The 27815-nt window shown below is 40.4% G+C and overlaps 1 protein-coding gene and 4 non-coding genes across 6 annotated transcripts; all 5 read left to right on the forward strand.

Annotated features, from left to right (window-relative positions):
- The first annotated feature begins 1673 nt into the window (after window positions 1-1673).
- Window positions 1674-26348, forward strand: Nop58 (NOP58 ribonucleoprotein). 2 transcript variants are annotated; one of them, XM_036173259.1, is made up of 15 exons: window positions 1674-1935; window positions 6595-6671; window positions 8734-8786; window positions 12029-12150; window positions 14399-14535; window positions 15607-15671; window positions 16773-16907; window positions 18004-18149; window positions 18858-18984; window positions 20107-20270; window positions 21492-21626; window positions 21901-21962; window positions 23949-24082; window positions 25643-25806; window positions 26096-26348. In XM_036173259.1, the coding sequence occupies exons 1-15, from the start codon at window positions 1891-1893 to the stop codon at window positions 26144-26146; spliced, it is 1617 nt and encodes a 538-aa protein (XP_036029152.1). In that variant the 5' UTR covers window positions 1674-1890; the 3' UTR covers window positions 26147-26348. The 2 variants fall into 2 exon arrangements, with proteins under 2 accessions (XP_036029152.1, XP_036029153.1); XM_036173260.1 differs by lacking the exons at window positions 1674-1935; window positions 6595-6671 and adding an exon at window positions 9004-9118.
- Window positions 7879-7964, forward strand: LOC118573511. Its single transcript, XR_004943625.1, has one exon. It is a non-coding gene; the product is annotated as a small nucleolar RNA SNORD70 (small nucleolar RNA).
- On the forward strand, window positions 8900-8984 carry LOC118573510. The gene has a single exon (XR_004943624.1). It is a non-coding gene; the product is annotated as a small nucleolar RNA SNORD70 (small nucleolar RNA).
- LOC118573514 lies at window positions 18207-18288 on the forward strand. The gene has a single exon (XR_004943628.1). It is a non-coding gene; the product is annotated as a small nucleolar RNA SNORD11B (small nucleolar RNA).
- On the forward strand, window positions 19044-19123 carry LOC118573513. Its single transcript, XR_004943627.1, has one exon. It is a non-coding gene; the product is annotated as a small nucleolar RNA SNORD11 (small nucleolar RNA).
- Window positions 26349-27815: the final 1467 nt, after the last annotated feature.

Raw genomic sequence — 27815 nt, forward strand, 5'->3', positions numbered from 1 at the left:
GTTATAAAAGGTCCTGGTATTGGGGATAGAGAGGACTCAGAAGTTAAAATCACTCGCTGCCCTTGCACTGGACTAGATTAGGTTGCCAGCACCCAGGTGGCTGCTTACAACTACCTACAATTCCACCTCCCAGGCTCTTGTGGGCACAGTGCACAGACTCTTGTGGGCACAGTGCACTTATATACAAACAGGCAAAACTCATACACATAAAATAAAAATAAAGTTTGTTTTTTTTTTTTTTAAATATCAGTGTTTTGATTGCATGTATGCTGGCACACCCCATGTGTGCCTGTTGCCCACAGAGGTCAAAAGAGGGTGTTGGTGCACTTGAACCTGGAGTTACTAATGGTTCTGAGTCTCCATGTGGATGATGGGACAGGAATGCCAGTCCTCTGCAAGAAAATATGCTCTTAAGCTTTGAGCCATCTCTCCAACTCCTAAATAAAACTTAAAAACAAACAACAACAACAACAACAAAATCCAGCGTCTCTCTATGTAGTCCTGAAACTTGATATTCTAGAGTGCTGGGATTAAAGACCTATGCCACAATACCTGGGTAAATAAAATATTTAAAGAAAAAAAAAGGCATGGTGTCATTCTGAAGTTTTCTCCTCAAGGCAAGGCTTGAAAGGGAGTAAAGTCTAAAGTTAGCAGGTGTCAATTTTGGTTTTTAGGCTTTTTGAGACAAGTTCTTTCCACATATCCCTGGCCATCCTGGAACTCACTAGGTAGACCAGGCAGACCTCAAACTCCTCGATTTTCCAGCCTCAGCTTTGTGGTTTCGAATGCTGGGATTAAAGGTGTGCACCACCACACCAGGTTCTTTTGAAGTCTTGGACTGCATTTATACGCACAGTGTTGTTTGCTCTGACGTGGAAAAAAACGCACAGCCGAGTACGGACCATTTTAAATTCCAGATGCCAACAGCCGACAAGCATTCAGTCAACTCTGAATTTTTCTTTTGGTTTTTCGAGACAGAGTTTCTCCATGTAACAGCCCTGGCTGTCCTGGAACTATCTGTAAGACCAGGCTGGCCTCGAACTGACAGAGATCCATCTGCCTCTGCCTCCAAAATGCTGGGATTAAAGGCGTGTGTCACCACCGCCAGGCTTAGCTCTGCATTTCTTTAAAGGTAAAATATGTCGGGGGCTGGAGAGATGGCTCAGTGGTTAACAGCACTGGCTGTTCTTCCAAAGGTCCTGAGTTCAATTCCCAGCAACCATGGTGGCTCACAACCATCTGTAATGAGATCTGGTGCCCTCTTCTGGCCTGCAGGGATGCGTGCAGACAGAACACTATACATAATAAATAAATCTTTAAAAAAAAGGTAAAATATGTCACTTACAACATGGCGGAGCGTGGTATAATGCGGTGTAAATGATATACACACATTATTTACATATGTATACATTACGTTTACACACATAAATGCATATGTATATACATATATACATGTATATATATAATCGACATAGAACTTGCTATGCACATGACCGCGTAAACTGGCAGCGCCAAAAAAAAAAAAAAAAAAAAAAAAAAAAAAAACCATTTCAGGGCCTCAGAAATCTCGCGATATTTTGGCGCCCCACCCCCTCCACCCTTCTGCCGGCGGGAAAAGCCCGGAAGTGACCGCGCGCTCTGCGGCAGTGATCGGCCGGAAGTGACGTCGACGTCCCAGAATCCTCGGAGAAGGAGACTGGCGTTCTTGCAGCTCCATGCGGCGAGGTGTGGGACGTCTGGGCAGCGTGGTCTGGCAGCTCCGGGGCAGGCCGACGTGTCTGCGCTCCCGCGGCTGAGGCCCAGCGGGCCTCGAGTGGCCGAGAGGCTAGGTTTTCTGCGGCGGCCTGAGAGCTCGCGGCCCGCCGCGCGGCGCCGTGCCCCGGCCTCACCATGCTGGTCCTGTTTGAAACGTCCGTTGGCTACGCCATCTTTAAGGTAGGTCGGGTGGTGGGGTTGAACCGAAAGGCCTGTGGGGGACAGACGCGGAGCGGGGCACGACTTAAAAGAGAGGCCGAGCCGACTGAGCACGTTTGAATGTGTTTTTAAGTGCCAGGGCTCCGGAAGCGTGCGAGCAGTCGAGGGCCGGGTGTTGGGGTGAGCACGTGGCTCAGCGGACTTTAGGATGACCTGCGCTTTTCGAGGGTTGGCTCGGTTTAAAGAATGGACAGGGCCAGGACCCGTTTTGCAAGTGATGATAAAGCGTTCACTTGTAAGAATATTCACGGTAGATAGAACCGAAGGCCTTGTAGATGTTAAGCCAGCGTCCTGGGACAGCTATATCCCCAACCTAAGATCGATCATTCATTCATTGAGGCACGGTCCGATTTTGCAGCCTTGGCTGATCCGGAACACTATTTAGACTAATTAGATTAAAGCCCGAGCCCAAGATCAGGGTCCTTTCGGGCATGAGACTTTGGAGTAGTGACTTAGTGTAGTTTGTCTTATTAAAAGATTATTTTTACCGTGTGATGATAACAGGTAGACGAAAGGAAGAGACATACTTGTTGTTTAATGTAGACATCATGAGTGTTTGGTCTCAAACTCAGGACAAATGACTAAGGTGCCTATTAACATATTAGAGCTAACTGGCCGCCAGTCTACTGTTACAAGGTCCTCCTGATTCCTTTATAACCCATCCATTTTGGCTACGCCAGTCTCCCGGTGCTCTTGGTCTCCTGGCTCGTAGCTGCTCACTCGGCTTCTGGTCCCTCTGTTCCTCCTGAGGTGCTTTCTGTCATATCTACAATAGACCTCCTCTACCCATATCTACCAGTGTTAGGCACTCCCCCATTTTTTGATTCATTGAGGTTGCTTGAATTAAATTGACATGGAGAAATTCTGAATGTAGACAACAGGGCTGAAGGGAGATTTTTGTTTAAGATGTAGAAAGGTTGTTGGGGCACGGTGCTCATGATTTCCAGTTTGGCCAGTGTGAGGCTTGCCAGTAAGCTGTGGTGATGTAATTGTGTAAATCAACGAGTTCAGAATTTCAAACTTGAAGCTTGGGTGGGAAATCTAGATAGCTGCTAGCAATTTGAGTGTTACTTGTTTAAATAGGGAACGTTTAAGGATTAGCTTATATATAGCATGGAAATGATTGAACGTCGGTGTGTTCCTGCAATGGGATGCTACTGAGATGTGCCGAGCGATGAAGTAGAGTACTCTTTATGTATTACACAGTCTTTTGAACTCTACTAATAGAAAAATTATATTTTTAAATTTATGTGTTGATATGGGGCAAAAGTACTAGATAAAACACGTATAGTTCAGCCTGGCGGCGGTGGCACAGGCCTTTATTCCCAGCAGAGCCAGGCGGATCCTGAGTTCGAGGCCAGCCTGGTCTACAGAGCAAGATCCAGGACAGACACCAAAGCTGCACAGAGAAACCCTGTCTCGAAAAAACAAAACAAACAAGAAATCATGTATAGTTCAAATTTAGTTTTCTGTTAAACTGAGGCTTGTGTGACTATGCAGTGCAGGGAGAACACAGGAGGATCTGCTGGTGGGCACTGCTGGTTTGAAGGAATGTGTGTTACTGCTTTTCCATTCATTTATTTGGATAACTGTGTGACAGTTCAGGACTGAAGAGATGGCCTAGCTTCCCAGAATACACGTGGTGGTCGACAGCTATCTGTAACTCCAGTTCTAGGGGACCTCTTCTAACCTCTTCCAGCAGGTGGTGCACACACATGCTTGCAGGCAGAACATTCACATACATACATAAATAAATCTTAAAAGAGAATGGTGACAAAACCTCTCAGATATGACCGTTCTGTGATCCAATACTTTTGTTGTTGTTTTTTAGAGACAGGGTTTCTCTGTAGCTTTGTGCCTTTCCTGGAACTCACTTGGTAGCCCAGGCTGGCCTCAGACTCACAGAGATCCGCCTGGCTCTTAATCCGATACTTTTAACTAGAAGAAAATGAACTTTTCAAGAGTTATGCTCTATTTCTGACAGTTGGTGAACACTGCGTATAGTTGCAGTCTCTGAACAGTATTAAAATTGGGACTATTGTGTGGAATCTGCTTTAATTAAAAATAGTATATTTGCTGTACTTGTGGAATGTAGTGGGTGTCTCTGGATTAAGTTTTATCATGCACAAAATAAACTAGCTGTAATCTAACTGGTGTGTGCCACTCAGTACAGGTTGTAGCTTAAAACTGTAACCCTCACACTGTGGTAGTTCCCTTCAGTTGCTTGATTCCTCAGTCTTTGTGTGTGTGTGTGATTTGTCGAGACAGGCTTTCTCTGTCTAGTTTTGGTGCCTGTCCTGGAACTCACTCTGTAGACGAGGCTGGCCTTGAACTCAGAGATCCACCTGGCTTTGTCTCCTGAGTGCTGTGCACAACTACTGTCCGGGTACTTTTTTTTTTTTTTTAAACATTGTTTTATTTATTATGTATATGACTTCTTTATCTGCATGTACAACTTTAAAAAAATTTTTTTTTCTTATGTGCGTTAATGTTTAGGTCACCTGGAACTGGCCTTAGACAGTTTTGAGCTGCTATGTGGGTGCTGGGGATTGAACTCAGGACCTCTGGAAGAGCAGCAGCCAGTGCTCTTAACCTCTGAGCCATCTCTCCAGCCCCCTGTATGTACAACTTTATGCCAGGAGAGGGCACCAGATCTCATTACAGATGGTTGTGAGCCACCATGTGGTTGCTGGGAGTTGAACTCAGGACCTCTGGAAGAGCAAGCAGTGCTCTTAACCATTGAGCCATCTCTCCAACCCAATTCCTTCAGTCTTACAAGTTCGATTGATGGCAACCAACTTTTCAAGTTCTGTAACTATCTCTTAGTTAAGATGTTAAGAAATCAAACGTGGGGGCTAGAGAGATAGTTCAGCCATTAGGAAGGAGCCCTGGCTGTTTTTCCAGGGGACTTGGGCTAATTCCCAACACCTGCTTGGCAGCTCACAATCCTCTGTAACTCCAGTTTGGCAAGTGGTGCCAGACAAACATGCAGGCAAAAAACCCATATACATAAGTTAAAAAATGGAGCTGGGCGGTGGTGGCATATTCCTTTAATCTTGGTGGCAGAGGTAGGTAGATTGATGAGTTCAAGGCCAACCTGGTCTACAGAGCTAGTTCTAGGACAACCAAGGCTACAGAAAGAAACTCTGGGAAAAATAAACAAATGTAATTTTAAAAAATTAAAAATGTGTAGCGATTCGTTTTAGAGACAGGATTTTCTCTATGTAGCCCCGGCTGTCCTGGAACTTGCTCTGTAGACCATACTCAGAAATCCACCTCCTTCTGCTTCCTAGTGTTGGGATTAAAGGCATGTGCTACCACTGCCGGGCTAGAGATTAGGTTTAGTTAAATTTTAGTGTGTGTGTGTGTGTGTGTGTGTGTGTGTGTGTGTGTTACACTGACCTTAAACTTGCAGTGTAGTCTGGATTACCCAACCTTGACTTTTTTTTTGTTTTTTCGAGACAGGGTTTCTCTGTGTAGCTTTGGCTGTCGTGGAACTCACTCTGTAGCCCAGGCTGTCCTCGAACTCACAGAGATCCATCTGCCTCTGCCTCCCAAGTGCTGAGACTAAAGGCCTCCACCTCACTAGTGCTGAGATTACAGGCATGCTCCCCACATCTGGTTTTATGTAGTGCTGGGAAGCTAACCAAGGGCTTGCTAGGTAAGCACTCTTACCAGCTGAGACTGGGAATAAATTAAAATAGCAGCAGATCCTTAACTGCAAAGTTCCATAATAATTGCAATGCTTTCTTTTCATAAAAAAATGCCTATGAAATTATAACTAAGTGTTCATGTGTAACTGTTCTATGATGTTATTGGTCTGACAATTACCAGCTGTATTGCCATAAAATTAGGCATAGCTATATATTGTCTTGTGTCATGGTTAGTGTGCTCTTTTACAATGCCAATTAGATTAACCATTTCAGGGGTGTTTGGTAAGGGGAGTGTAGATTTGAATTCTGTATGTATATATGTTTGTGCATATGTACACGTTGAGTGCAGGTGCCTGAGGAGAGCAGGCACCCACTACCCTTGAAGCTGGAGTCATGGGCTATTAGGATCCCCCATGTGTAGATGCTGGGAATCTGACTTGAGTTCTGGAAGAGTAGTACAAACTACCACCCAGTCATAGCACTGAAGTGTACCTTTGTCATTTGATCAATTAACCCCACTTACAGAAATCTGTTCTTTTTTGGTTTTTCGAGGCAGAGTTTCTCTGTAGCTTTGGAGGCTGTCCTGGAACTTTGTAGACCAGGCTGGCCTCGAACTCACAGAGATCCACCTGCATCTGCCTCCCGAGTGCTGGGATTAAAGGCGTGCGCCACCACCGCCCAGCCAGAAATCTGTTCTTAACACTATCAATACAAAAGATGTTTAGGAGCTTAGGGGAAAAAATAGAATCAATTTAAATATCAAATAGGAGCAGAAAAAATACAGGAAGGGTTCTCAAGGCTGTAACTAAGTTTACTATTAATTTGACCAAAACTTACGCTATGTAAGAAAACTATTGCTCATTTCAATAAGAGAAGTGTATTTCTCTACCTAGATTTTACATGAATACTTGTGGAATGTACCTGATTATGTCTAAACTGCCATTTGAAGAAAACTGGTTTATTACAGGTATTGAATGAGAAGAAACTTCAAGAAGTTGATAGTTTATGGAAAGAATTTGAAACTCCAGAAAAAGCAAATAAAATGTAAGTAATCTTGAATCTAAGGATTTAGGCGTTTACATTAAGTTGTGGGTATCTCCCCTTTGGATGTTATTTTCAGCTTTTCCCATTTTGGAACATAAGCTATCATAGCTAATTTGTATTGTAGACCACAGTGGACAGTGCCCCAAGATTAATGTTTTAGGAGATATTTGAAGAGGCTAACATGAATTAAGTGTAAATTTCTTTTAAAAGCAGTAACTGTAGCTGGACAGTGGTAGCACACCCCTTTAATCCCGCTATTAGGGAGGCAAAGGCAGGGAGTTCAAGGCCAGCTTGGTCTACAAGACGAGTTCTAGGACAGCCCCAACTATTACACAGAGAAACCTTGTCTCAAATAAACAAACAAACATACATACATACATACATAAAATGGAAGTAATTATATAAAGCATGGAAGAGTTTTAGCTTTTGCGGGCTAATAATTCAAACACTTTCTAACTTATTCTATATACTGTATTCATCTTCCATGACTTATTCCTAGCTCTAAGGTATAATAAATTAACTAGGTTGTAAATCCTTAAAAAGTACAGTATTTCCTCAAGGTCTTTTGACAAAATAACAACAGTGGTAATTAAATGGGCTGGGAGAGACTGGCAGGCTTTTACTCAACGTAGATTCGGGGTTGCTATTTCATCATTTGTGAATCACCTTGTAAAATAAGTTTGTGGGTGGATGTGGTCCTGAGAAGAAACTCTGTGATCCTATTGCTACCTGTGGATGTCTGTATTTGTCATATTCCTCTGCTACTGCTAATAAATACCCAAAAGAATAGAGAGTGACAAGTCCAGAGAAGGGCACAATGAAACAGTCATAGCAGTGTGGTGTTCCAGTAATAGCATTGTTAATGAAGTGAGAGATGTTCATGGTACACTGAAGAAAATCAAGCTTCAGAGTAATTGGCTTCATGCAATCCAGTTTATGTCTTTCTGGGTCCTTGAACATTTAGACAAGTGCTGAGACTCAGATGGCACTTCATACAAGCAGAGACCAGACAGAATAGGACCAAAATGGATAAAACCAGTACTTTGTTCTTAATGTCTGTGTGCTTTTAAGTGTGCCTTTGATGGACTGTACCAGCTTTTAACCTTCCCAGGTAAGGAAACTTTGTTTCAGCTAATACTGTTTTAGGTATATATAAGACTAATTTTTCCATGTTAAAAGGGTATCTGCTTTGCTGGGTTAATTTTCATTCATTGTTGTCAATGATGTATTCCTTTTGGAACTGAGTCTTAAGTGATTTAACAAATTCGTCACTACCACTGAGACAGCAATGAATTAACTAATACATTTCTTTGCATAGAAAACATCATCGTGAATGTAAGCTATGTAGACAATAATAGAAAGCAAGTCTGACAGTAGTCTTTTTGTTTTTGGGGGGGATAGGGGGAGACAGGGCCTCACTATGTTGCCCTGGCTGTCCTGGAACGCTCTGTAGACCAGGCTGGCCTCAAACTCAGAGGTCCACCTGCGTCTGCCTCCTGAGCACTGGGATCAAAGGCATGGGCCCCCACCGGTGGGCAACAGGCTATGTTAACTTGTGATTGGTGTGTGTTTGTCTAGTTGGTGGCTGGTGGTGCTGAGGATAGAACCCTGGTCTATCCTTGGATATACTAGGAGATGCTCTAACACAGAACTAAATTGCCAGCTTTTTTGTTTATTTGCTTTTGAGGCAAGAGCTCTTTGTAGTCCTGGCTGTCCTGGAGCTTAATATTTAGACTATGCTGGCTTTGAACTCACAGAGATCTTCTTGCCTCTGCCTCCCAAGTGCTGGGATTAAAGACATATGCAACCTCACCCTGCTCTTTATTTTTATATAGTTTCAAATAAGTGGAAACAAGGATTAAGTAGTTACCTGCACTGGGCCTGACTTTGTGGTCCTCATGTGGCTTTTGAGTAGCTGGAATTACAGACACATGTCACCACATCTAGCAAGTTTGTTTGGGTAGTATATGCTATAGAGACCTCCGGCTTCTCTTTTCTTGGCTGTCACTTTTGCAGAATCATTGTTTGTTCCAATAATGTATTTGTTCTGTTTCAATTCTAGAGTAAAGCTAAAACATTTTGAGAAATTTCAGGATACAGCAGAAGCATTAGCAGGTAAAGTAAGGCTAGAGAATTTCTTTTTTCTTTTTTCTTTTTTTTTAATTTAAAAAAATGACATTTTTTTCTAATTAAAAGGTTGTTTTCTTCAGTTGCCTGAGTTAATCTTACTCAATGTTGTCAATGATGTATCCTTACTGGAACTGAATTTAAGTGATCTAACCCATTTGTCACTACCACTGAGACAACATTGAGTTAGCTTTTTTCACTATAGGCTGGTTTCCTCCATGTGATGAGAGATGACAAGTGATTAAGTTGATCTCCCTGTGGAAACCAATAGCCTAATGCTGAAGCACAGTTCAGTAAAAGCTGTTCTACAAGGGACCAAGGTAATGTGGTCATGTACCCAGCTCCAATACTTCGTTAATTCAAGGGTAAAGTTAAGAATAGCCACTGAAATAACACATGGTAATAAAGCTCTCCAGAGTATACAAAAGCATATCAGTATTAAAACTGAAGGAAGGTAGAGCTATTTAAAATATATATAATGTGCACATGCAAACCACCAAGGGCATGAGTTTATATACAGGAAAATGATTTTTGTCTTATTTTAATTTAAAGGAAGGAGTGGGTTGTAGCCTTCAAAATTGGCTTCACGATGGATGAACAGGCACGTTCTGTGTCACTAATCAGCCAATTTTGATAAAATTTGAGAACAAAGGACTATAAGAATGGGTTAAAACTAGACAAGGTTTTTTGTTTGTTTGTTTTGGTGTGTGTTTGTTTGTTTTGGGGTTTCTTTGGGTAGTCGTGGCTGTCCTGGAACTCGCAGAGCTCATGCCTCTGCCTCCTGAGTGCTGGGATTAAAGGAGGGGCCAAACACAAATGAATTGATCAAAGTCTTTGAAACAGTCCTGTGAGAGAGAGGCTTTTTCTCTGTTAGAAATGTTAATACACAGAAAGTTCATAATAAACATTTTTGGAAGTGAAAGAAATTAGAGGCAGTTGGTGGGTGCGGAGCAGGTCCACATGCCAAGACACATCAATGAAAATAAGAGGGCCATTTTGTGACATCACTTCTCTCCCTTCACCTCGGCATGGATTCCAGGAATTTAATCTAGTTACGCAAGGTTGAATGGCAAGCATTTTACCTACTGAACAATCTCCCTAGTCCTATAAAGGAGTTTTGGCTTGACAGTCCCAAAGCTGAGTAACTGTAGATCATAGTATATAATTTAAATTTTGTAGCTTTGGGCTGGAGAGATGGCTAAAGAGGTTAAGAGCACTGTCTGGCTGCTCTTCTAGAAGTCCTGAGTTCAATTCCCAGCACCCACATGGTGGCTCACAACCATCTGTAATGAGATCTGGTGCCCTCTTCTGGCCTGCAGGCATACATGTAGGCAGAACACTATGCATAATAAATAAATCTTTAAAAACTGTAGCTTTAGAGTCTAGTGGGATTTGATATTAATAATATTATATTATGTATTGGAAGCTCATGTATGGCATTTAATACAGGTATTCAATACCTCTAACATTGGACAGATAGTTAGTTCCCTTCACATTAGGTCCTAGGGTTCAAACTTAGTTATCAGCTTGGTGGCAAAAGCCTTGGCCCACTGAGCCATCTTGCTGGCCCTGCATTTGTTTGAAGTTACTTCTTTCCCTCCTGTTTTATTTTTTTGTTTGTTTTGTTTTCAGAATGTTTTCTTTTTTAAAAAGATTTGTTTATTGTATGCAAATAGATGTTTTGTCTGCACGCCAGAAGAGGGCATCAGATCATCAGATCCCATGAGGTTACAGCTACAGAGGGTTGTGAGCTGTCATGCGGATGCTGGTAATTGAACTCAGCCTCTGGAGGAGCAGCTAGTGCTCTTAACCATTGAGTCATCTCTCTAGCCCCCCCCCCCCCCCCCAAATCTCCCAAGACAGAGTTTCTCTGCAGCTCTGACTGTCCTGGAACTTGCTGTGTAGACCAGGCTGGCTTTTGACTCAAGAGATCTATCCACTTCTGCTTCCCTAGTGCTGGGATTAAAGGCATGTACTTTTGAAGTTACTTCTTAAAATATTTAAGACAGTTTTTTTTTTTTATGAAATGATAGCTATTTGCGTGTGATAACCTAGAATGGATGCTAGAAGTTATTCTATTATAGAGTTTTTACTTAGAAAAAATATATTTAAGGGAAGGGTTATTGTGCTAGGTTAAAATTAAATTGGGCAGTATAAATGATTGCAAACTAGAGAGGAGCTAAAGAGATGGATGCTTTTCCAGAGAACCCAGCTCTTTAAGAGGACCCGGGTTCAATGCCCAACAATTGGCAGCTTATAGGTGTTTGTAATCCATCCCAGTTGCAGGGAATCTTGATGCTGTCTTCTTGCCATTACAGGTACCAGACATGCAAGTGGTGCACAGATAAATGTGTAGGCAAAATAACTACATATGTAAAACAACAAAACTTTAGACTTATTAAACTAGAAATAAGAAGTTCAACTTTAAATTTTTAATTTTAAAGTGTGTTTCTGAGGATCAGGCCCAAGGCTTTTCACATGCTAAGCAAATACTCCATCCCTGGCTCAAAAGACTAAAAAATTAAAGTAAGGAAAGAATAAAAGGAAGAAGTCTCTCTAAAAAGGTAGATATGGGGTTGGGGCTTTAGCTCAGTGTGGTAGAGCACTTGCCCAGCAAGCATAAGGCCCTGAGTTCGGTCCTCAGCTCTGGTTGGAAAAAAAAAAAAAAAAAAAGTAGATGCTAGGAACCAGTGTGCGCAGTATTAGAAGGTAAATGGAACAGCCGGGTGTAATAGGGCCCTCCTACATCCCAGCACTTGGAAGCCTAAACGAGGAGAACAAGTATGAGGCCAGCCAAGGCTGTAGGGTGAGCTATGAAAGGTTGAATTCTAACAACCTTTTCATTTACTTCTTGAGGCAGAATCTCACTATGTTACATCCTGGCTGGCATAACTGATCCTCCTGCTTCTCTCTGCCTCCAAAGTGCTGGGATCGAAGGTATGCATCACCATACCTGGCATTTATGAATAGCTTTTATAAAACAAATACATGGGCGAGGCAGTGGTGGCGCACGCCTTTAATCCCAGCACTTGGGAGGCAGAGGCAGGTGGATCTCTGTGAGTTTGAGGCCAGGGCTGTTAGTTACACAGAGAAACCTTGTCTTGGGGGAAAAGACAAAAAAAAAACCAAAAAACAAATACATTTGGGTCTTTTAAAAGGAAATATTTGCTTTAAAATTTACATCAGAAGAGCTCTCTTGGTTATACTTACTTTTCTGTTTTCCTGAAAAGCATTCACGGCTCTAATGGAGGGTAAAATCAACAAGCAGCTGAAGAAAGTTCTGAAGAAAATAGTAAAAGAAGCCCATGAACCCTTGGCTGTGGCTGATGCTAAACTAGGAGGGGTGATAAAGGTGAGGAGGGTTGTGCGTGCCTGCGTGCGTGCGTGTCTCCCATCAGTCAGTGCTGCAGAGCCTGACCTGTGTAGGAGGTTGCCGCGTGTTCTCAGAACTCGTTTGTTTCTTTTAGACAGCACAATAAGCTCCAGTAGAAGTTGCAGAAACAAATATTCCCTCTACGTCTTAGAAAATAAAGATGGTAGCCGGGCGGTGATGGCCTCACGCCTGTAATCCCAGCACTCGGGAGGCAGAGGCAGGCGGATCTCTGTGAGTTCGAGGCCAGCCTGGTCTACAGAGTGAGTTCCAGGAAAGGTGCAAAGCTACACAGAGAAACGAAAAACCAAAAGAGAAGAAAGGAAAAAGAAAGATGAAGATAGGATAAGCTAAGCTCTTTATTTAGTTAGTCTGTTAGTGTTTTATGATAATCCTCACATACTATGAACATTTTCCTATTCAATAAAGATGTGTTCAGTGGAAGTTTTTAGTGGCTGGCATAAAAATACAAGAGGGGGCTGGAAAGATGGCTCAGCGGTTAAGAGCACTGCTTGCTCTTCCAGAGGTCCTGAGTTCAATTCCCAGCACCCACATGGTGGCTCACAACCATGTGTAATGAGATCTGGCGCCCTCTTCTGGCCTGCAGGCATACACGCAGGCAGATCACTGTATACATAATAAATAATGAATTAAAGGTAATGTAAGCCTTTAATCCCAGCACTCGGGAGGCAGGGCCAGGCAGATCTCTGGGAGTTCAAGGCCAGCCTTGTTCAAAGAGCGAGATCCAGGACAGGCACCAAAACTACACAGAGAAAAACCCTGTCTCAAAATAGGAACAACAAAACAAATCTTCAAAAAATATATAAAACAATATATGTATGAGTTAGTCTTTATCAATGAGTTACCAAATACATGTGAAATAGACAGGTTATGGCACAGGAAAATGTTAAGATTTAAATACATTTTTGTTTGTTTTTTGCTTCCAGAGTCAATAAAATTTTTCTATTTTGGTTTTTCGAGTCAGGGTTTCCTGGAACTCAGCTTTGTAGACCAAAGATCCTCCTGCCTCTGTGTCCCGAGTTCTGGAATTAAAGGCGTGCGCCACCATCACCTGTCAAAGATGGAAACTTTTTATCTCTACTTTTGATTAAAATGATGTGTATAATATATAAATACTTGTGAATAGCACTTAGTGGACCCAGCTTCAGATCCCTTCACCCACATCAGCAGCTCACAAACACCCATAGATCCATTTCCAGGGATCTGACACCAATGGCCTCTAAAGGCACCTGCACTTAACTGGGGCACAGAAACTCAAGTAGGTACATACACATAGATTTTTTTGAAATCTTAAAATTCAAATAAAAAAAGCAATGGTTCACTCAGTCCAACAAACAAAAATTCTTGTCAGATTCATTCATGTTTTAGAGCTTGGAAATCATAGCCTAGCTAAAAGGGTGATTGGTGTTTTGTTCTTGTGGTTATTGTTTCTTAATGTGCCTGGAAGTTTTTCATATTTTGTTTCCATTAATTTTTTTTTTTCTTATTTTTTTTGTAAAGTCAGGGCTTCTCTGTGTCGTCCTGGCTGCCCTGGAACTTGCTTTATAGAACAGGCTGGCCTTGAACTCAGAGATCCCCCTGCTTCTGACTCCCAGAGTGCTGTGTTAAAGAAGTGCCAACCACCTCCCAGCCCATCAACTTTTTTTGTTGCCCCCCCCCCTTTTTTTTTACTTATTTTTTCTCTAAAGATTTATTTATTTATTATACAGTGTTCTGTCTGCATGTATGTCTGCAGGCCAGAAGAGGGCACCAGATCTCATTACAGATGGTTGTGAGCCACCATGTGGTTGCTGGGAATTAAACTCAGGACCTCTAGAAGAGTGTTCAATGCTCTTAACCTCTGAGCCATCTCTCCAGCCCCTATAAATACTGTTTGAAAAGATGATATTATTTCAGAATCCAGTGTGGTACCTCATGCTTGTCCTGGGAGGCTGAGGCAGGATTGAGTTTCACTTCAACCTGGTCTAAAATAGTGAGTACTTCTTAAAAGTAACTGTCTGGCCGGGCGGTGGTGGCGCATGCCTTTAATCCCAGCACTAGGGAAGCAGAGGCGGGCCTACAGAGTGAGATCCAGGAAAAGCGCAAAGCTACACAGAGAAACCCTGTCTCGAAAAACAAACAAACAAACAAAAAGTAACTGTCTGAAAACCAACAAATATGGATTTTCAGGAAAACTTTGTTTCATCTAATAATGTACGTGTTCTCATAGGAGAAACTGAATCTCAGCTGTATCCATAGTCCTGTTGTTAATGAGCTGATGAGAGGGATTCGGTCACAAATGGATGGTTTGATTCCTGGGGTAGAGCCACGGGAGATGGCAGCCATGTGTCTGGGATTGGCCCACAGGTAAGACTTACATACATAAATGTATGTGAGTTACAAGTATTCATTTACTAGGAGGAAGGTGCTGCTGTTGCTCCCCTTCAGGGTAGTTGATGACATGAATCCATACAACCTGGCTTTTTTGTTTTTATCTTTTTAAGATTGATTTATTCTATGTGACCTCCACTGGCCATGACTGTATAGTAGGTACACTAACCTCCTTAGCATATGCAGTGCTGCTGTGCTGTAGTCATCGAGAGTAGTATTTCAACAGCTGCATGTGATGGCACAGGCAGGTGGATCTGTGAGTTCCTGGGCAGCCTGGTCTATAGAACAAGCTCCAGACAGGAAGGGCAACACAGAGAAGTCCTGTTTTGGGGGAAGTGGCAAAAGGTTGTGAGTATATATAACTTAAAAAGAGCTGAATACTTTCAAAAAACAGTAATTCTCTGTGGTAAAAGTCAGGTAATAAAAATGTCCTGCAATGTAAAGGAAACCCCTACAGTATGCAGTTGTAAGGCTACAAATGCTGTTAGTGCCGAGATTTGATACCTTCACATGTATAGTTCCCTATGATTTTCTGTTTTCGGGTATTATACAAATGCTGTTATTTTTCCCTTGGAGTGCTTTGAAGTTCTTCTGTCTGACAACAGCTAAACTCTACAAGATCAACATAACTTGGTCTAGCAATTACCCTACTCACCATAATAAATTCATATGGAAGGTGTATTCATTGTCAGCCGAGTAGCAAGTTCAAGGCTAGCTCAGTTACTAAGGTGTTTATCACACAATCATAAGGATTTGAGTTCCGGCTCCCTAGAACGCTCATAACAGTCCTGGGCTTGGCAGCACTTAAATCCCAGGGGCAAGGGTAGAGAGTAGGTAGGTCCCTGGAGCTCATTTGCTAGTCAGCCTAACTATGCAAGTTCCAGTCCAGTGGGAGACCCTGCCTCAAAAAACAAGGTGGGCCTCCAGCTGCACTGGAGGCAGGTACATTCACATGAGCATACAGGTCAGGGGAAGGTGGACATGGGATGTGTTAATCAAAGTGCTTTTTAAAATGCTGTCTGACTAGTTTTCTTTTCATCTCCCCAGCCTGTCTCGATACAGATTGAAATTCAGTGCTGATAAAGTAGACACAATGATTGTTCAGGCAATTTGTAAGTACATGGCAGAATCTGATATTTAGTTCTGTTTTCTCCCAGCTGTTGTTACTGTTTTATATGTTGAAAGAAAGAGGAACTAGAACTTCAGTGAGTAGGTGATTGGGAACCAGAGTAGGAAAAGGAATCACATTGTTAATCATATCTACGGATTGATTTCGTTTTCCATCAATGCTAAACTACAAGAAGGATCTGTGTAATTAAGTGTTCCGTTTTTCATCTGGCTTTTTTAGATTCTCATGAATTGAACAATTTTAAGAAACATGCAAGTAATAAAAATTGCTTTGACCAACAATTCTATTACTAACTGTATCAAGAGTTAAAATAAAATCATGGACTTGGTCCTTTGTGTTACCACGCCTCTGTTCATAGCAGTATTACTTCACTAGCTGAGAAGGAAAATTATCATTCAATGAGTAAACAAAATGTAGATAAAGAAACATACACATACACACAAGATTCCATTTGGTCTTAAAAGGAATAATGAAGAAAACTTTGCCTGTATAAGAAGCCAAACTCTGGAAAGGTAGCTCTTGAAAGGACCAAGATTTAATTTCCAGAATCCACATACTGGCTCACAGCCATCCAGTTCCAGAGGGATCCTATTTAATGCCTCCTTGAGAGTCATTTGGCACAGACACAAAAAGAGATTCCTAGACTAGGCACATATAGAAGTTGTTTAGAGACCTGGGAATTGGAGAAGAGCATGCACATACCATTTGTCAGAGGCAACTTTTGAAAGAAAGTATTGTTCTCTCCTTCCACCATGTGACTCTTGAGGGTTGAACTCTGGTGTCTGGCTTGGCAGGAAGTGACTTTACTTTGTAAACAAGACTGGTCTTGAACTCCAACATCCATCTGCCTCTGCCTCTAGAATGCTGGTATTAGAGGTGTATGCCAGCACACTTGGCTCCAGAGGTTGCTTTTTAAGGGGTATAAGATTTTCAGAGTAATGGAACTGTTCTGAAAACAGATGGTGTTATTGGTAGATGACATAAATGTACTAATACCACTGAATGCTTGAAAGTGCTTGGAGACAATTGGTGTGTGTTGACTGCCACCATCAGTCCCTCATTTGTTGTTTTATTTCATTTGCAGCCTTATTAGATGACTTGGATAAAGAATTAAACAACTACATTATGCGGTGTAGGGAATGGTATGGCTGGCACTTCCCTGAGTTAGGGAAAATTATTTCAGATAATTTGACATACTGCAAGTGTTTACAGAAAGTTGGTGAGTTGATTTTTACTCTTAATAAACTATTCAAAATAAGTGACTATAACTCAGCAATAATAAATTAATATAACTCAGTAGAATTATAGTACATATTTAAGATTACTAAAGTTTTAAAATTTCAAATGGAGCTATTTATTTTAAAACTGAGCTTTAACTTTTTTTTAAAGTGTCTTCTTTTAAATATTTAACTTACCAAGTAACAGATAAAGTCACTAGCTTCAAATGATCCCAACTGACCCAAATAACAAAGGTTATTGTTTATCAACCAATATCCATAAATGTTTTCAACTTTTGTTTTGTTTTGTTTTTTTGGGACAGGGTTTCTCTGTAGCTTTGGAGCCTGTCCTGGACTAGCTTCTGTAGACCAGGCTGGCCTCGAACTCACAGAGATCCACCTGGCTCTGCCTCCCCAGGGCTGGGATTAAAGGTGTGTGTCACCACCCCCCAGCCTTGTTTTCAACTTTTATGGTAGATTGTAAGATTACAGCTATGCATTAATTTAGGATCTAAAAATTGATTGCATGAGAAATCCAAGGCAAATGAGGTTAATTGTTGCAGTTCTCTTAGAAGCAGGTTAAAAAAAAATAGGATGGGGGGTTGAGGGGGGGACTCAGCTCAGTGGTAGAGTGCTTGAGGTCATGGGTTCGGCCCTCAACTCCCTTTTAAAAAAAATAGGACGAGTACACAGTAGGATAGCAATGTTAAGTCTTTTTTGTTTGTTTGTTTCTCTTCTTTTGGAGACAGGGTTTCTCTAGTCCTGAAAGTCCTGGAACTCCCTCTGTAGCCCAGACTGGCCTCGAACTCACAGAGATCCACCTGCATCTGCCTCCCAAGTGCTGGAGTTAAAGACATGTGCCACTATTGCCAAGCTGAAAATTTATTTCTAAATCACTTTTACATAAGAAAAGCCGGGTTGGGGATTTAGCTCCTTGGTAGAGTGCAATGCCCTGGGTTCAATCCTCAGCTCAAAAAAAGAAAAAGAAAAAAGCCTAGGTCAGACTTGTTCACATTTTGGGTCCCCCCCCCCCTTTTATTTTTGCTATTTTTATAATATCCAAGAATGGTTCTGCTTCATCTTCTACACATTCCATAGGTGACAGGAAGAACTATGCATCTGCCAGTCTTTCTGAATTGCTGTCAGAGGAAGTAGAGGCAGAAGTGAAAGCAGCTGCAGAGATATCCATGGGAACAGAGGTCTCTGAAGAAGATATTTGCAACATTCTACATCTGTGTACTCAGGTACATTATACCCACAGAGGCTATAGTTGAGGTCTTTCGAGGTGTGTAATGATTTGCTGATGGCAATGATGATTTTGCATTTATCGTTCACCTGACAATATATGAAGGTGTTCAGTCACTACCTCATCTGATGCCATCTTTTTGTGTGTGCTTAGGTGTGGGCGATTCAATAGGTGATAAAATGATTTGTATTATGGGCATTAGTTTTAGTTTGTTTGGGTTTTGGTTTTATGAGACAAGGCCTCTACATTGCCCTGTTTGTCCACAAACTCACTATGTAGACCAGGCTGGATTGAAGGGACCAACCACCACACTTGGCCCAAGCATTATATTTTGAACAGTGATTTAACCCAGTTCTTTAAGACTACAAAGATATACCAATTAGATTACTTAATTTTGGTTTTGGGATTTTTTGTTTTGTTTTGTTATTCTTCCTCAGACTCCTGAGTGTGTTGGGATTATAATAAGCATGTGCTTGCGTGCATAGCTTTATTTTTAGTTTTAGACGTGGCTATTACCAAGCTCCCTATGATTGGCCTCAAATTCCCATGCTCATGTAATCTTGCCCCAGCCATTATAGTATTGAGAACTGTCAGTAAGTTACCTGTCCATTTATATTTATATCCATTGAAATCTAATATTTTCAAAATTAATTATATATTCTTACTCATAACATTTGTGACTTTCTCATTTAATTCCTCATTGTAGGTGATTGAAATTTCTGAATATAGAACCCAGCTTTATGAATATCTGCAAAATCGAATGATGGCCATCGCACCTAATGTCACGGTCATGGTTGGGGAGTTAGTTGGAGCACGGCTCATTGCTCATGCAGGTGACAGTTTGAATGTGATTGGTAAAAATGTGTATAACACCTAGTACAGACAAGGACCACAGTTCGATGATGATCACTGTTGTTTGCCTGATTTTCTGAATAATGAGGGCATCTTCAGTCACTATCTCTTCTGAGACACTGTGGTTCTTGGTTAGAAGGCTAAAATTAGTTTGCTGTCATATTTTATTATTCCAGCTTAACTGGAGTAATTCTTTTAGCAGTATCAGACAAATACTCCAAGTATCCTTTGCTGTAAGGTCAGGATACTGTGGGCTCTTTTCGATTTCTTTGCCCTGTTTCAATCAGTAGGTAAACTTAACAGCAGTAAGAGACAGAGACTAGCTGAAATTCTGTTTGAGTTTTTATCGTTAGTGGTTTATGTATTTCTAACACTATTAAATGCAGCAAATCCATCAAAGTATCTTAGCATACATCTAGATACGTTTCCCTTCTTTTTCAAGAAAATAATTATGTGCATTGATGTGAGCATACATCTAGATACGTTTCCCTTCTTTTTTAAGAAAATAATTATGTGCATTGGTGTGAAGGTATCAGATCCCCTTAGACTGGAGTTACATACAGTGGTGAGCTGTCCTGTGGGTGCTGGGTTTAAACTTGGGTATTCTGAAAGAGCAGCCAATGCTCTTAACCACTGGGCCATTTCTCCAACCCAGTTTTTCTTCCTTCCTTCCTTTCTTTTTTTGGTTTTTCAAGACGGTTTCTCTGTGCAGTTTTGATACCTGTCCTGGATCTTGCTCTGTAGACCAGGCTGGCCTTGATCTCACAGAGATCTGCCTGGCTCTGCCTCCCGAGTGCTGGGATTAAGACGTGTGCCACCGCCATCTGGCTCTATAAATGTTTCTTAATTTACTTCTACATCAAAGGTAAAATAAATAATGGCTCTATACTATTGATATGACCTAATATATCTAGAGCAATAGCATGCTTGATTTTCAGAATTTTAGAAGGATGAAATCGCTAATGTTCATATCAATCATGAGCATGCTAAGGAATGTAGAATTTCAGTTATCCAGTTCATAGATTTCCTTGCACTAGGAATAGTGCACTAGTATAGAATCTTTTATATACTTGAAATTACTTTTTTTTTTTTTTTTTTTATAGGATCTCTGTTGAATTTGGCCAAGCACGCAGCTTCTACGGTTCAGATTCTTGGCGCAGAAAAAGCACTTTTCAGGGCCCTCAAATCTAGACGAGACACCCCTAAATATGGGCTCATTTATCATGCTTCTCTCGTAGGCCAATCGAGTCCCAAACACAAAGGAAAGGCGAGTACAGTTTTTCCATTTCTTTTACACTTTTCAAGATACATTGTGTGTGTGTGTGTGTGTGTGTGTGTGTGTGTGTGAGAGAGAGAGAGAGAGAGAGAGAGAGAGAGAGAGAGAGAGAGAGAGACTAAGTGCATATGTGTACTTGGATGTTATAGGGCATTAGATACTGAGTTCTTGGTGGTTGTGAGCTGACAGGTCTATGTTGAATTGTACCCAGGTTCTTAGTAAGATTGGCAAATGCTGTTAGTATCTGAGCCATCTTCAGGCTTGGTGGTGCACGGCTTTAATCCCAGCATTTGGGATCTCTGAGTTTGAGGCCAGCCTGGTTTACAGAGTGAGTTCTAGGAAAGGCTCCAGAGCTAAGCAGAGAAGCCCTGTCTCAAACAACTAATTTATATACATATAAATTATATATGTGTGTGTGTGTGTGTGTGTGTGTGTGTGTGTGTGTGTGTGTATGAGCCATCTCTCTAGCCCTGAGCTTCATTTTTCTTCAACTTTCATTACAATGTTTATTAAAACTTAGGTTTCTTTAAATTTACTATAATATTTAAGTAAAAAGCATTTTTTATAGTAAATGGTACTAAATTGTAATTTCCTCTGTTTGTCAAGAAAACCAGTATATATTAGATATAGCATATTTAGTGTGCTGAATATTGTCTAAAAATCAAGTTTGGATGTCTATTTTATACATTTCTGTGTTTCTGTAGATACCTGACTGATTAGGGCTAAACTGAAATTTTGTGAAATTCAGAGCACACTATTAGAAATAAAGGAGTAAAGTAGACCCTATAAATTAGTTTGAGGAAGGATCTATAAACACTTAGACATTGGTTAAGCTTATCCTTTCTCTCCTGTCTGAGGTTGAGTTTAAAACCCTATAGACATGCTGGGTACCAGCTATACCACCAAGCTACATCACCAGCCCTGAAGAGATTCTCTTTTCAGTATGTGTGTGCGCTTACAGAGGACAGCTTACAGGAATCAGTTCTCCTGTTCCACCCTATGAGTCATGGGGATTGAACTCAGATCATCGGACATGTTGCTGTGTGGAAGCAAGAAAAGGGTAGAGAGACTGGACTAGGATTTTTCTAGTCCAGAATAAATGGAAGTGTGATGATTTACTATAATTTTCTCCTAAGTAAACAATGGGGAGGGTCTATCTATATCTCCTTGGAAAGGAGCATTGCTGCCTCTGAGTTCATATTTTCTTAATAGATTTCTCGAATGTTGGCAGCCAAAACGGTTTTGGCTATCCGATATGATGCTTTTGGTGAAGATTCCAGTTCTGCAATGGGAGTTGAGAACAGAGCCAAATTAGAGGCCAGATTGAGAATTTTGGAGGATCGAGGGGTAAGAAAGAACTACACAGATGTTAATCTGTCAAAAATTAATGAATTATAGTTTCATGTACACAGAATCACCTGATAACATGGCTTTTTATATTTCTTAATATGTTCAATAGTATATTTTCTGCTAATAATTTATCTTTACATTAGCCACGAACATTTGTGTTAAACAATGCTTTCTGTTGAGATGGTTATTCAAATTAGCAACAAAAATGTATGCTGTCTAATAAAAGATATGTTACAGATTTTGACGTAGTAATTTTCATTTTTCTTCTTAGATAAGAAAAATAAGTGGAACAGGAAAGGCCTTAGCAAAAGCAGAAAAGTACGAACACAAAAGGTAAAGTACATTGTTGACTTCCTTGTTATTTAAATATATTTAATACCTGGTTTTTTGGTTTTGTTTTTTTGTTTTTTTAATTGTAAACTCTGTAGAATAACACTTTTGAAAAGGAGGCTACAGAGATGGATCAGCAATGAACTGTTAAGGTCATCTTGCAAAGGACTGAAATTTCCTTCCCAGTACCCACCCACATGGTGGCTCACAATCAGGCATACTTGCACACATAAATGCAGGCAAAACATTCATGCACAACATAAATCACTTTTAAACTGATGGGACTTGAGCAATGGCTCAGTAGTTCAGAGCACTTACTGCTCTTGCAGAGGACCTGGGTTTGATTCCAAGCACCCTCATGGCAGCTCACAACTGTCAGAACATGCACACATGAAAACAATGAATCTTTTTTTACAAGGGCAAATAAAAATCACATTTATTTAGAGTGTCAGCATTTGGAGAAATGTATGCAGTTGTAGAATCACTAAGTCAAGTTGACAGGCTCTTTTTAATAATACTAAAATCTTAAGCAGTTTTCAGGAACATGTTAATTACAGTCATCACCATGCTGTCTATATACATCTTTTATATACATCTATACTTTTTTCTTGCCGTTTAGTTTTTCATGCTCGATTTCTAGTTTTTTGTCTGTTTTAATATATTTGTGTGTGTTTGGGTTGTGTATGTGTACGGGCAAGCCACGGCACTTGTAGAGAGATCAGAGGACAACTTTCAGGAGTTCGTTCTTTTTCTACCATGTGTGGTCCGGGGATTGGAACAAGGTGGTCAGGCTTGGTATCAAATACCAATACCAATAAGGCCCTCTTGCTGGTCCTTGATAAACATGTATTTAATTCAGTCACTTCACTTACTCTGTAGTGTGCCATTCATTTAAAAGCTTAAAGAGTTATCTACAGTGAAACTTTCTAAAAACCCCAGGCCAGCCTAAAAATACAGTCCATAGTCATAAAGAAGTATTGAGGCCTTACTTGGATATAGAGGGATGCTTTGTTTATCATTTGAGGCTAAGTGGGATGTTCGTAAGTTACAGGGATTGAAATGGAGTTGTGCGTCTTTTATAATAATAAACTGGTATTGTGTATCAAGTTCCTCCCGGAAACCACTTGGGAAATGAATGCAGCATGGCTCAAAATAATGTTCATCCTTGCCTATATTGCAAGTTGGAGGCCAATCTTAAGTTACGCAGGACCTTGTCTTTTAATAAACAAAAAAAATTAAGAGGTCTTGCCTGCTCTGGAATTCAAAATTATTATTCTTCCTTAGTGTCCCAGTTTTTTGTGGTTATAAGCATATACTATGATCTCTAGGTATGTGTAAATTTTAATGAAACTATAGGTTATAAGTAGATAGGGCAATATTTAATAGCATTCATTACAAACATATAGAGTTCATCCTTTGGTTGACTTGTGTGGTTCTTTGCCTTTTGTTTTGTTTTGTTTTTCAAGACAGGGTTTTTCTGTGTAGCTTTGCGTGCCTTTCCTGGATCTCACTCTGTAGACCAGGCTGGCCTCAAACTCACAAAGATTCACCTGCCTCTGCCTCCTGAGTGCTGGGATTAAAGGGGTGCACCACCACTGCCTGGCTGCCTCTTTGCTTTTAAATGCTAAATATGTATAGCCTATAAAGTTTAGCAGCCATTCATCGACAAGAGTTCAGTGGACAGAACATTGCTCACTTTGTTTCAGATTCCTGTACTTGGATGCACTTAAAACATGAGTTGACTTTGTAGGTGATGAGTGTGTCGTCCGGCTTGTGGTGAAGGTTTGTCTAGTAGTAAGTGCATAGATTAATAAATCAGAATTGGCCTCACTTTTTGAGTGTGATTGACTTATCTAAACTACCCTAAATGGATTTAAAATGAAACAGCATTGTGTTCTTTGTATTATCCAACAGTATTTGCTTTTTTCTTGAATTATTTCAATTACAGGTATTTGTAAAGATTTTCCACAATTTATTTGGTTTTTTCAGTGAAGTGAAGACATATGATCCCTCTGGTGACTCCACACTTCCAACTTGTTCTAAAAAACGCAAAATAGAAGAGGTAGATAAAGAGGATGAAATTACTGAAAAGAAACCCAAAAAAGCCAAGATTAAAATTAAAGGTTAGTTTAAATTAAAAACAAAAAACAAAAAACAAAAACCACTATTTCTATTGATTTTTGTTGGGGATGGGGAAGCATGGCACAGAACACATGTGGAAATCAGAACACCTTGTATGGCTGGGTGCAGAAATTAAGTAAGCAGTCTTAGGTCCAGAGACTTCCCCACAAATGCCTTTACCCAGGGAGCCAATTCCTTCAATAATATACTCAAATATCTTGATCTTTTTAAACTATAGACTTCTTAAGTATTGGAAATATGCCTACCATTGCATTCAATGAAAACTGATGCTGTTGTTTTTTTGGGAAGTTAGGATGTTATTAAATTAGATTTTAGTGTCTTTACATGTGAACTCTTCGTACAGTTAGGTGGCTTCTAAATTGGTTACCTGAATTTTAGTCACATGATTAAGAGATGTGGATTAGTGCAGCCTGCTGTTCACTGTCAGAGTATCTAAGAGAAACCAGTCAGGTTGATAGTAAGCAAAGGCCCCATATACACCTGACATTGAGCGTCTGCTGGTATGGTCAGAGTAAAAGAGATCCAATGATAAGTTTCTGTCTAAATATCTCTGTTGTCAGAATGTATTGTTAATAGAGAATTGGTAGAGAAACTATAATAGGCTTATTAATTTGTCTTTCTATTTTCTTAACGTCTTATTTCTAGCATTTGAAAGCATGTTCCATAGTAGTTAACAATTTCAGCTGTATATTGGTCCATTGGCTCTCATGTATCTGCCAGTCATCTACCCAAATACATACTTCATATGTAATCTTGCATACGCTTGGCTTGGTACCACTTTCCTCCATCTTTTACCCTTGTGTTGAAGTGTCAATGTGTAACTCCCCTTCTGATAGCTCCCTAACTGCTTTATTTTTATCTTTATGTTTATTATTTACTTCATGTCTCACCCATCTCTCACTGAATATTCATAATTATGGCTAGGTTCCTGTGGGTGTATACATGTTTCTAGAGATTAGAGGTGAATATCAGGTGTCTTCTGCCTTAGTTTTGTAATTGTTTTTCAGACCTGATCTCACTAGCTCTTGATTGTCTAGATTGATTGACCAGCAAGTTCCAGGTTTACTTGTCCCCAGCTGTGGGGGTCGTAGGCTTGCAGCACTGTGCCTGACCTTATGTGGGCGCTGGGGAGCAGAGCCAAGCTCAGGTCCTTATGCCTGTGCAGTGGGCACTTTACCTACTGAGCCATTTCTCTACCTTCAGGATCAAACTATTCAGTCCAGGCAAACATTCTTGAGTAGGTAGAGCTACAGAAACTCACCTCTTGACCTTTTCTAATAGAATTGACTCTTCCAGATCATCAGGCTACATAATTGATTGACCTTCACTTTAATGTTGACTTCTATTATGTAATACCTCATCACTAAAAAAATCACTTCTCTGAGCTTGGACTCACAGTATTAGACAAGGAGGGAGAATCCTACTAGAATGATCATAATAATCAACACTGGAGAATTGACTGTAATGACAGGAAGAGAAATAAAATAGTCTAGGGTTTTTGGGAAGTAAGCCTAATACAATTCTTACTCTTCCTAAACCAGCTGAAGTAGAGGAAGAGGAGGTGGAGGTGGAAGAGGCAGAGGAAGAAGAACAGGTAGTAGAAGAGGAGCCATCTGTAAAGAAGAAAAAGAAGAAGGATAAAAAGAAACACATTAAGGAAGAGCCGCTTTCTGACGAAGAGCCATGCACCAGCACAGCAATTCCTGTATGTGATTTTAGTCATTGCTTTTTATCTTTTGAGTTTATTACAGGGCATTTTAAACAAACCTTAAGCATAGATGTTTGTAATAGAAGAACTGACTATAGGAGGAAGGAGTATGGTGTGTGTCTGTTGAGCATTGGACTGATGGTGTCGCTACACCACATCCCAAGCTCAATGTTTGTTGAAACTTGCTTTCCTGGAATTACAAAATTTCTTTTCTGATTTTATACTTTATAAGGAAAGATTAATATATTGCCACTATTTCAAAAGCATTCTTGTTGGTTATTTTCAGAGTCCAGAGAAAAAGAAGAAAAAGAAAAAAAAGAAAGAAGCTGAGGATTAATGGAAAGAAACTATCATTCTGTCTCCTGGATATATCATGCTTAAGATTATGAGCATATCAGATCCTCTATAAAATAATCAAGGAAGGTTGAGTCAATCCAACAGTGATTATCTGTAGCTTCTCAAACCTTTTTTGTGTCTTGACATCAATTGTTAACCTTAGTCTTTGATACACAAATAAAAATATTTTCTTTGTATTATAAGGTAGTTCTGTGATCTCTTTATATTTTAGGTAGAGAATCTTTATTTAGCCTTTTCTATGTTTGACTTAGCATTAATTAGATTTTGATTGTTATGTTGAAAAGTGAATTGTCAATGATTGAAAATTAGAAATTCCAAAGTTGGATATAGCTTTTTTTAAGGTGGTGATTAGATGCACCAATTTAAGACTTTGTGTATTTTTCTTGTCTTCTTGATCTAAAACTAAGTGAGCAGAACATTGTTACCTGCTTCAGAAAGTAAGAAAATAGTTGTAATTTCATCATTCACTACTTTTGATCGATGGTTTTGAAACAAGGTCTCAGACAGGCCTAGACTCTGTGTAGCCAAGGATGACTGAACTTCTGAGGAGTCTCTTCCTCCCAAGTGCTAGGATTATAGACCAGTGTCGCAGTAGGTTTGATGAGGTGCTGGGGAGCCTGTCTTCAGATGCTTCATTCATGCTTATCAAGCGGTTTACCCACTGGACTACATTCCCAGTTTCTAGTTCCCTATTCTTACAGGGTGAAATGAAATGGTTCTTAGTCTAAACTAAGGGAATTGAACCTAGAATCTCACTTGTAAACTGCAGCTTCAGGTGCTGGTGTGTGTGTGTATCTGTATCTGTGTGTCCTGCTGGAGTTCAAGAGTCCATTGGATCTCCTGGAGCTACTTAGGGTTGGTGGTTGTAAGCCAGTATGTGACCCAAGAACCACTGTAAGAGCATTGGGTGTGCTTTACTGCTGAGCTACCTCTTTGAATCCAGCTGATTTTTATGCTAAAATACTTCCTGTAAAGTATGATGACAAGATAAGTCATATCTGTCACAATTATTGGCCATTGGGTTTTTGTTTTTGTTTTTTTCCCAGACAGGATCTCACTATGTAGCTCTGGCTGGCCTTGAACTCATAGAGATCCGCCTGCCTCTACCTCTGGAGTGCTGGGTTCTAAGTGTATGCTGCCACCACCTGCCCTGTTTTAAAGTTTAAAGATTGAGATCATAACTACCTAGCACACTAATGTTTAAATACCATATTTGACTTTATTTCTTTGATTAGGCTTAACTGAGCTGTCTAAGTTTTTAGTTTCATATTTGGTCTCAACTGTTGTACCTCAAGCTAGAGTGTTGAGGTGTGCTACCACACCTGCCTGTAAAATCTGCTAGATCTGACTGTTGGCTGAGGATATTGCTCAGTAGGTAGAGTATTGTCTAGTATGCATGAAGCCATAATACTACTACCAACAGGAAATTCTCCATTTTACCCTTCAAGTCTTAATGTAAATTTGTGCTTTGGAATAAACTGTATCTGCCCTTGCTGTCTGGCTCTTCGGTTTCAGAGTGCAGCCTAGCTTTATCCTGTCACAAGGTTCTTCTGTTGCCTTGCTAAGGCCATCTTTATTTTACATGCTCAGTGCAGGCTTGTCTTGTAGCCCAGGTGTACCACACAGACACACATGGGTCGGGTCGTGTT

This window comes from Onychomys torridus, chromosome 23 (genome assembly GCF_903995425.1).
Source record: "Onychomys torridus chromosome 23, mOncTor1.1, whole genome shotgun sequence".
Lineage (NCBI taxonomy): Eukaryota > Metazoa > Chordata > Mammalia > Rodentia > Cricetidae > Onychomys > Onychomys torridus.

Bases quoted from the DNA above. Each gene is read 5' to 3' on its own strand.
- Nop58 (XM_036173259.1), top strand. From the start codon at position 1,891: ATGCTGGTCCTGTTTGAAACGTCCGTTGGCTACGCCATCTTTAAG. The intron at 16,908-18,003 runs GTGAGTTGATTT...CACATTCCATAG, and splicing joins CAAGTGTTTACAGAAAGTTG to GTGACAGGAAGAACTATGCA. The intron at 24,083-25,642 runs GTTAGTTTAAAT...TTCCTAAACCAG, and splicing joins AGCCAAGATTAAAATTAAAG to CTGAAGTAGAGGAAGAGGAG.